Genomic DNA, 10,295 nt, shown 5'->3' with positions numbered 1-10,295 from the left:
TCAAATCTTTACTTATAATTTTGGCATTATTTAATTACTTTCAAATACCTGGGGGGCCTGTCCAGTAGCTCGGGTATACTGCTCCTCAGTAATCAACCCGTCATCATAGAAGTGCCTCCATGTATCTCCTCTGCGATGGTGGCGGTGGTAGGCTGTCTCCACTGGAGTAGGGTATCTACCCACGATCTCAAGCTGCATGACCGCGATACACTTTGTGGAGGGATTAGTACAAAGAAACAACCAACCTCCTAATAAACTACATAAGCAATATAATTTGAGATCGATACTTACAAATTGGGCCTCCCATGATTCAACACCCCCTGCTCCAAAATGCGCGCTTCCATATTCCTCCATCTGGATCCTCCGTGCCTCCACTTGCTGCAGACTGGGCTCCTCCCTCGCTGACTTCATTGCCTTCTTCCACTCACGCTTGTGAGCGGTGTGGGGCGGGCCCCTTGGTGGTTGACCTGCCTCAAGCCTGGCAAGCTCCGCTACTGCCTGCCTCTTAAGCGAAGATCTTTTATTACTAAGTATCGTAACAATCTTTGACTTCCCCCATTTATCTGTGAACTGGCGATTGGGGGGGTTAGGATACCTAGAGTGAACAGTAGGTCTCATCAGCCAACCTCTTTGGGTGGTCTTTATAGTGGATAAAGCAATCTCTGTAATTGTTAGCAATTACAGAGCGCATGAAGGCCATGATGTCCTTCCCCCGCGCATCCATCAAGATGCCTCCTGTCTGAGTGATGTCATAATAAATCGTACCATCACCCAGAGGCACGTCTAAATCATCTGAATCATCCTCCTCCTCACCGCCACATGGCCCAAAGCAGCATCCGCCACCGCTCTCCCTGCTACTACGCCTGCTACCCTATCGTGTCGAGCTCGTACGCTGGCCACTCGTAGCTGGGGACTGCACGGGACTACGCTGACCACTCGTAGCTAGAGAACCGAGTCTCGACGGCTGGGGAGTACGTCGACGGCTCGCCGAGCCAGAAGGACCTCCTGACGGCATGGGGGAAGGGGCATAAGACGGGATGGCAGAAGGGACATAAGACGGCATGGGGGAAGGGGCATAAGACGGTACGGGGGAAGGGGCATAAGACGGCTGTGCGGACTCCGCTGGGGTGATCTCAGGCGGTGTGGGGTGGCTCGGAGTCTGTAGTGCCGACTCCTGGGGAGTGTTAAGGGTACTCGTCATATACCCGTATAACTCCATAGGACTAGGAGGGTGCCCTAAAAGATTATATAAATCCTTCCAAATCGATTCCCGCGGATCAGGTGAGCTAGAAGCACTTCCTGGCTACATGTTGAACTGGAAAATAGGAAACAAATCTATTACTTTGGGAGCTGAGAAGAAAGGGGAAAAAAAAACAGGCTCTGTCAAAGCGCGTCTATAGACCCGTCTGATCTGCGCGTCTATAGACGCGTCTAACAGAGCGTTTAACAATTTAAGTAAAAGCGCGTCTACCAGTCCGTCTAACAATCCGTCTAACAGTGCGTTTAAAAGCGCGTCTAACAGTGCGTTTAAAAGCCCGTTTAACAAAGCGTTTGTCTGAGCATCTATAGACGCGTCTATGTGTGTCTGCAACAAAGCAGACGCGTGGATAGACGCGCTTATAGACGCGCGTTTAGACGCACCTATAAACGCGCTCCGATAGACGAGAATACTAAAAAGTCGAAAAGGATGTTGCGCCCTACAAAAGAACGTGTCGCTCATACCTAGACCCTGCGTTTCGTGGATGCGAGAAAGTACACAACTAAAAAGAGCAAGCAAGAACAACTTCAAAAGGACTTACTTGGAAAAAGGTATGGAAGGATCTTTCTTTTCCAAACTTGTTTCTTCTCCTTGTTCGTACTCCTCCTCTTCTTTAGGCTTGGAAGCAAGTGTAGGTACGGTCCCTTTCTCTTGAGTGAAAGCTTGGAACTGTGTATGAGAGGCTCTCTCTTAAGCTTCGAATCTATGGAACTGCTAATAAAGAAGGAAGGAAGCCGCTCGCGAAGTTTAAGTAATGAAAAGAAAAGCAAAGCCGCGTCTATTAGCGCGTTTATAGTTGCGTCTATTAGCGCGTCTATAGTCGCGTCTGAATACACAAAGTAGACGCGTGTTTAGACGCGGCGTTAGATGCGATGTTAGACACGACTATAGACGCGGCGATAGATGCAACACAGAGTTTAAATTAAGCATTTGAAGAAGAGCAAATTTGGTGGGTTGTTTGTTTGTAGGATGTCTCCATCTTCAACAAGTAGCTCCAGTGAGGATGAATCCCTCCGTATCCACCATCGCGAAATGTGGTTGGAGCAAAAAATCAAATGTCTGTGTGATCGATGTCGAGGAAACATGTATCGTGCACGCAGGATTACGCTCAATCATATCTCAAAGTATGGAGAATGGGATGTGACCGTAAACAGGGTAAGGGTTTGTAGGTTAAGGTTGATTGAGATACCTATGGGTGTTCATATGTTTGAGTTATGATCCCGTTTTAATTTGATACAGGATGCAGTGCCACACCCGCACATGTTACCCTATGCCCGTCGTGAGGAGGCGAAGCGTCGGCGATATGAGGTGGGATCTTCGGGAGGGACCGTTACGGATGCATGGAGTGATGGTGATAGTAGCCCTCCGCCATTACCTCATGAAGCCGTGGAGGAGGAGGTGTTTGATGATATGGTGCGGGATTTATATGTCCATCAAGGGAGGGATAATAGCATGGAGCAGGATGATCTTTTTACCGCAGCATCGACTCCACTGTTTGAGGGGTGCACATTCTCTGTTCTACGTGCCTCCCTTGAGTTACTAAACTTGCAAACCATCTATGGATGGAGCAATGCAAGTTTGAATGCATTACTCAAGTAAGCTTTAAAGTTGATTTTGCAAACATGGTGAATTATGCGCATGGGTCAATTACTCGAATGCTTTTCCTCATTTATGGTCTTCACGTGCAGGCTATTGTGTAAAATGCTTCCAAGGGAGAATAAATTACCGACCTCAAGAGATATGGCAAGGCAACATGTGACCTCTCTTGGAGGATTAGATTACAAGCGCATCCATGCATGTGTCAACGATTGCGTTTTGTTTCGTGGACTACATAAGGATGCAAGAGAGTGTCCTACTTGTGGAGAGGCAAGATATAGAGCAGATCTCAAAACCTTGGACGTGCCTCGTAAGGTATTGCGACATTTTCCCATAATCCCTCGCATCCAACATATGTTCAAGTGCAAATCTATTGCAGATCTCATGTCATGGTATTCCTCCCATCGATCAACCGATGGCAAGTGGAGAACTCCCGCGGACTCTCCTACGTGGAAGCATATTGAAGACACATGGCCAAGCTTCAAAGGAAGAACCTAGGAGCTTGAGACTTGGATTGGGTATGGACGGTGTGAACCCATTTGGTCTCAAAAGCACGTCTTACAGTGTATGGCCAGTGGTATTGGTGAATTACAATCTTCCACCCTCTATGGCTATTAAGAAAGGACATGTCATGCTCTCCCTTCTAATTCCAGGGAAACATAAAGTCAAAAACCCTGATGTTTATTTGGAGCCTTTGATTGATGAGCTAGAGATACTTTGGAGAGGTATCGAGGTGCATGATGTGAGCAGGCCTCCCTCGTCACGAGACTTCAACTGCAAAGCAGTCTTAATGTGGACGATGCATGACTTCCCAGGCTATGGCGAGTGTTCAGGTAAGCATTGCATTTTTAAATTATGAATAGGCAAAGGACGTGGCACCCTAAACCCACCTTCCACTCTTAATTGCATCTATTGTTCAGGTCTCACTACATCGGGTTACCATGCATGTCCTGTTTGTGGTCCTTCGCTAGTTGCCTCACGGGCAGACGCATTGAATAAGGTCATCTATGAGAATCACCATCGATTTCTCCCACCTGATCATCCTAGATATGTTGCCCCTTGGAATGAAGTCCTCCCACAATCACTCATCGCGGGAGATTGGATGAGAATTTGGGACGGTTCCACGACTCCTCCACCACTTGGCATGAGCCGGTAAGGGTTTGTAACTATTGGCTAGAAGTAAAGATTGGCTATATTGGTTGAAAGTAAAGATTGCACGCTAACACTTTATTTTGTTTAGATACTCCATCTTTTATCGTTTACCATATTGGTCCCACCTCAAGATCAATCACCTGCTCGATCCCATGCATATCTTCAAGAATGTGGCATCTACCATTTGGAAGCATTTGAATGGGACACGAGATTCGGCAGGCATAAGGGAGGATCTACGTACCACAGGGAGGATGCGTGAAGCTTGGCCTCAAGAGAGACCAAATGGGCGTGTTTTTTTACCTCGTGCACCGTGGATGTTATCAAAGCTAGAGATGGCGACGGTGAAGCGCAGTATTACTACAATTCGTACTCCCACTGGATGCATGAGGTGTTTGAAGGGAGCCTTTACAAAGAGCAAGAAAAGAGGTGTAGAGCAATTATATGGCTTGAAATCTCATGATTGGCACAAGATGCTCCAAGTAAGTATTTTATATGCATAATATCTTTTTCCTTTCAAATTTGTGAGTGAATAGCTATAAGCAACTAATCAACCACCTCCTCGCGGGTTCAGTTCATACTACCTACTAGCATTTCACGTAGTGCATCAAAGGACGTGAAAGATTGTATTTACAAGATGGGCGAGCTTGTGAGGTATGTGAGCTCAAAGGAAATAGATCCCACCACGCTTGAGAATGCTCAAGTTATGTCAGTGGAGGCGGTTTGTTTAGTGGAGGAGACATTTCCACGTTCTATTCTCACAAGCCAACTACATCTCATAGTACATTTGGTGGATGAGATTGCTATATGCGGTACTATACATGCACGATGGTTGTTCTTCCTCGAGCGCTTCATGAAGACCTTGAAGGGCTTCGTGAGACAAAATGCAAGACCCGAAGGTAGCATGGCCGAGGGTTGGTTGGTACAAGAGTCACTTGTATATATTTCTGAGTTTCTTGTTGATGTGGATAGCTCTCTCCCACGACTATGGAGAGATGATGAAGACCTAAGGATGACCTCTATTGTGCCTCAAGGAAAAGGACGCAACAAAGTAATAGACACGGAGTTGCATAATAGTATCAACCTCTTTTGCGTGCTTAATAGTGATGTGATGAAAAGATGGGTGACAAGATACGAGGATGCAAAGGCAAGAAGACAAGAAGAAAGGGCCCTCTTTCGTACACACCACGGATCTCGTGTGCCATACCCTCAGCATCTAAGAGCACTTCCAAAGGATATTCATGTGGATTGGCTACTTGATGAAATGGAGAAAGCAGAGAAAGACGAGGGGATGCATATCACAATGGAAGAATGGGAGTATGCTAGGGGATGCATGAGCAAGGTCGGTATATAGAATGTTATGCATAAGTTAGGAGCTTTTTATAATTTAGATTGCTTATTTAATTGATTTTTTCTTGGTGTAGTGCACTATGTTCAATGCTATATGGTGTGAGGGCAAGCATTTTCGAACACAACGGATTGATGATAAGAGAAACACACAAGATTGCGGCGTCATTGCTAGCTTTGAGGGAGCCAATGGATGATTATTGTGGCATAATCCAAGATATCATTATGCTTGACTTTCGACGCTTCTTTGTGTATGTTTTGGATGTAAAGTGGTTTAAGGACGTGGTAGAAAGAGGCCCTAATGCAACAATCAAACGCCATGCAAGTGGCTTTGTAACTATTGACTCCACAAAGTTTTGGCAAAGTAGGAAGGACACACTAGTACTACCGCAACAATGTGAACAGGTACTGTGCACACACATAAAAATACTCACTTTTAAATATTTGATGCAAGAAAAGTAACATGATTGTATTTGTGTTTGAATTAGGTTGTCTATCAACCAATGGTGGATAATAATAGATGGTGGCATGTCATACCTATTATGCCACGTTCCAAAATGATGTATAGTACATTTACTAATATGGAGCGTATGGAGGATGATCATGGCCATGGACGTGATAATGACTGTGATACAAGAGAGGAGGATGATCATGAGATAGGAGATATAGATATTGAGGCCGGCATTACCCGTGAGGACGAGCCTACCATTGGAGATGCTGATTTCGATGAGCACATGAGTGGCACAAGTAGTAGTGGGTTGAATGTATTTGTAGATCTAAACACTTGTTTGGATTTTGAAGTAGATAGTTTGGCAAGGGTTGATCTCATTGAGGATGAGATTGAACCGTAGCCCCACAATTGATATTGGCAAAACTATTTTACATATTGTCTCATTCTCCTCATTTCACTTAATTCTTGTATATGTGGGCTTGCAAAAAATTATGTGCTTTGGTAATCATGGGCAATGTTTGGAAAGCAATGATGTACACCTAAATCTCACTTTTTGTATTCTCTGGAGCGCGTCTATTTACGCGTCTAAATGCGCGTCTGAGTCTCAGTGTAAACGCGCAAATAAACGCGCAAATAGACGCGATAATAAATGGGATGTTAGACGGGCCTGTATTTTCTCAGGTCAAACGCGCAAATAGACGCGGTGATTTACGCGCAAATAGACGAGCGCTTAGCCGCGCATTTAGACGCGCCCGTAATTTCTCTACTAAAGCAACGATTATAGACGTGCCCGCTATTTTGCGCGTCTACCAAGCGCGTCTATAGTTGCTTTGTGTTGTTGTGAAATTAAAAATGAACTTACTAACTCATGCTCATTACTACTTGTAGGTGGAATCCAAAAGATGACATGCTCTCGGGGGATGCACCATTAAGAAATCCTAGGTATCCCGTGCGTTCAAGGGGTATTAAAAAAAACCCTCAACTAATTTTTTCCCCCCAATAAAACCACCCCTCTTTACTTATGAATTAACGGATTTTTTTTTAAAGTTGAATAAAAACCCCCCTCCTGTTATTGTAAATCTATTAAAATTTTCCTAAAAGTGGAATTAAAATACCCCTCCTTTTGAATGCACGTGGTATACTAAAACTTTCCGAGGTGAACCCCTTGAGGACACGCACACGGGGTTTGGATGGATATAAATCATATGATCATGAGTGTATGACTACATGCATGATCAAAGTGGGAGAAGGGCCAAAAGGGAATATTATTGATGCCTTTCAAAATTTTGTCATTGGCGCAGACATGCAAGATTTTGCCTTGCTAACCCATTGCATGATGTCCTCCCATGCTTGGTAGTTACATACTTCATTGCACTTGCAGTTGATTTGATGCAAGCTTTGTTCGCAAGCAATGGGATTCCATTGGCAACTTATGGAATGAGAAGATAAAGCCCACGCTTGGTCCAATTATTGGGCATGCATCTAATGGTGATAGTCGACGAAGGACATTAATGATGTCTGTAGGCCTACATTAAGGTCTATCATGCTTTGCTTAAATTGACATAATGTGTGAATTGCATGAAAGGCTCTAATGAAAGCACACATCATCGGGCCTCGAATTGCGCACAACTTCCGTTGGAACAAACAGACATGAAATGCCTTGGCACCATCCCTTTTCCTATTTTCCTTTTCCTCATTAAAAATAGATCCAAAGAAAAAAGTACAAAGGCCATGCAAAAAGGGGCCAAGATACCTTAAAATTTACTCAAGGTTCCCAATAGCACTCCCTAACCGGCTTACTGATAAGAGAGAGAGAGAGGTTTGAAGGAACTAGAGCAACAACCTACTTACAAAAAGGTGAGTAATTTCTGAAAAAGGGGAGAACTCATAAATTACATAAGATAATAAAAAGCAGAGAAACGATGCAAGAGACGAACATGACATCCTTGAAAAGAAGCTGATTTTCCCAGCATCCAATTAAGAGTAATGCATAGAGTTATGGAAAAGAAGCATGTAGAGTTCCTCTTGAGTTTTCAAGGAGTATATACATGATAGTCTAAAGATAAGTTACATTCTTGGGAGCAGTTTTAGGTACCCAGTTCTGTATTATGTTGGCAATTTGACCACCCTTACTGGTTGTCAAAACCCCGAAACAGTGTCAGCAAAGACAAGAAGAGATTGATTATATCCAGATAGAGCGCCACAGAGGCCCAGATGTACTCGTCATAATTGTATCGCTTTATTAGATTATCAGTGTCGTAGACAATGAAGGCGCTAAATACAAGGGATGCAATTCCCCCGTATATCATCGTTGAGATGCGTCCCATTGGGAAGAAGATCTGCAAAACGGTTGTCCGATGCAGTGTTTTGATTAGCATTCAGTCACCAGACGTTATGAACAAAGAAGCCTGCTGCCTTACCGTTGAAAATTTCACATTGGGGATGCCGATTATAACAAAGAGTTGCTTCTCGAAACACAGATGATCTGGAACTGAATAGAAGAGGAGAATTAGGCAGAATGAGTAAACATACCTGAATTATGATAAACACAATGAGGATGATCAGTGATGTGAAAAGAATTGGACCCAAGAAATTGAAATCATAGCCCCTCCTGGCTGCCCAGAATGTATAGAGCGTTAAGCTGACAACCACCACCGACGTCAACAGAACCGATTCCCATATGACCTTTCCTGTATTAAGCGTTGAAACACAGATAAGAACACTGCCCTACACCTGAGCCCGTTATGCTGACTTGGTTTGGATTATGGCATACAAGTAAGAGAGATAAGGAAGAATAAATTTTACCGTTTGTGAAAGCGCAAGTCATGCCGATTGTCAGGCTGAGAGAAGCCGTGAAAAGTGCCAACAGTATGAGATTGATGGGGTGTTTCTGGGAATAATAATACATCGGGCAAATCACTGCACAGATCAGTATGTTAAAATCTGAATCAGTGTAATAAGAATCTAAAGATTTAAATCATACAAACGCTTTCGATGAGGATGAAATCCAGTTCTTAGGGTGCATAAATCGAAGAAACACGTTCGCTAGCCAATTTGTCATGAACGGATTATGCACAGGAAGGCCGCAGGTGAGGCTGCGAGAGCTAAAACAGAATGCCTTTAACTCAGAGGTTCGTCTCAACCAAATGGGACAAATACGAAAGGTGGCAATTGCAATCAGAATACTCACATATAAAAGGCAAGATCGCAAAGAAGATGAGGAGTCCAGGAGTACGCAGAAAGAACAACGTAACGGGACGATGGAAAGTAACGAGGCCGGCTACGATAGCAGTGAGGATGAGCTGCATGCTGAGGATGGTGTACACCTTTCTGACGAAGGCCCAGCGGATGGCGTTCTCTTCTGCGGGGATGGTCGGGTAGAGGGTGGGGGGGGAGCCTTGTTCGATGTCGCGGAAAGGCTCTTTGTAGAGGGGAGCCATGGCAGCAGGAGCGGTAGGATACATGGCTTCTATACGGGATTCTTCAACACTGGGGATGATCGATTCAACCCGCGAAGGCTGATCTATCAACACAAATTTGTTTTGCGATTTCGATTTGGCCGTCAAAACGGCACAACCCAACTAGTTGAGATCTGTCAAACGATCAGTTGCTCGCCGATAATCGAGTTCGGAGCGGATACAGCACAAAGCCCAACTGATTCTTCCGGCAAAGCTGGCTGCTATATTAGAGCTGATTGATCGCAGCTCTATGAACAATGATCGATCACTACAAATCCATCTGTCTCGCTAGAATCCGAACGCTGATCATCTGCTGCATCCTCCCAATTGTTTCTGCGTAATCGTGTCTCGCTCTCCGCAACAATGGAGAATTGAGCTCGTGTCTCCTCGACCTTTCTCAGCCTCAGCCCCAGAGAAATTTCTTCTTCTGATCCCGGTTTGTCTGCGATGGAAGCAATTCGAGCCCGCCCTCCTACTCGATGCTGATGCGCAACCAATTTCTAGCATGCCACGCTTCCAATTTAGAAATAGAAAGAGCGAAAAGCTTGCTCCTCCCGCACTCTCTAGAACCATACGCCAAATGCCTCTAGAATTTCCAAAGCACCTTCTCCAAAGCCCCTGGCATCACCTTTTGTAATCCGAATCCACCCCAAGCAGGCTTGGAATACTTTTCAACGTATTGGGAGACATGCCCTCCTCTTCTTATACTTCAAATGAGCCTTCAACAATCACGTGTTATCCAAGTGATACGGTACTCATGTATTATAGCCCATGGCAAGGCGAAATTTCTCTAAAACTTGAGCGTGACTCAAACACCATGTTAGATTTAAATTTTTGGTGTCATGGTACCTTTGGCCCAAGATTAACATCTGTACATCCATCCAAGGATGCTTGTGAAACTGCCCCAAAGCTGCATTCACCAGCCTGTCTAGACTTAAAGTAGCCCATCTGGCTTGATGGGTTCACACACACTTTATCACTTAGAGTGTTGACACTCGATAGCTTAGTGGAAGTATCCTTCATTAATTTAGGGGGG

General features: G+C 44.5%; 1 protein-coding gene across 1 annotated transcript; it reads right to left on the bottom strand.

The window, feature by feature from the left end:
* Window positions 1-7,923: 7,923 nt before the first annotated feature.
* Window positions 7,924-9,629, bottom strand: LOC147885544 (protein LIFEGUARD 2-like). The gene is made up of 4 exons (XM_087396609.1): window positions 8,992-9,629; window positions 8,607-8,720; window positions 8,334-8,491; window positions 7,924-8,140 (listed from the first exon to the last, which is right to left on the bottom strand). The coding sequence occupies exons 1-4, from the start codon at window positions 9,263-9,265 to the stop codon at window positions 7,931-7,933; spliced, it is 756 nt and encodes a 251-aa protein (XP_087252735.1). The 5' UTR covers window positions 9,266-9,629; the 3' UTR covers window positions 7,924-7,930.
* Between the last annotated feature and the right edge of the window lie 666 nt (window positions 9,630-10,295).

The sequence above is a fragment of the Dipteris shenzhenensis genome, chromosome 25, assembly GCF_047967505.1.
Source record: "Dipteris shenzhenensis isolate YYH24624 ecotype China chromosome 25, Dip_SZ_1.0, whole genome shotgun sequence".
In the NCBI taxonomy this organism is placed as follows: domain Eukaryota; kingdom Viridiplantae; phylum Streptophyta; class Polypodiopsida; order Gleicheniales; family Dipteridaceae; genus Dipteris; species Dipteris shenzhenensis.
This window is presented reverse-complemented; position numbering and strand designations above follow the sequence as displayed.

Coding starts and splice junctions, on each gene's coding strand:
- LOC147885544 (XM_087396609.1), bottom strand. CDS start 9,265: ATGTATCCTACCGCTCCTGCTGCCATGGCTCCCCTCTACAAAGAGCCT. Junction 8,492..8,606: donor GACTTGCGCTTTCACAAACG/GTAAAATTTATT, acceptor CGCTTAATACAG/GAAAGGTCATATGGGAATCG. Junction 8,141..8,333: donor TTGTGTTTATCATAATTCAG/GTATGTTTACTC, acceptor ACCGTTTTGCAG/ATCTTCTTCCCAATGGGACG.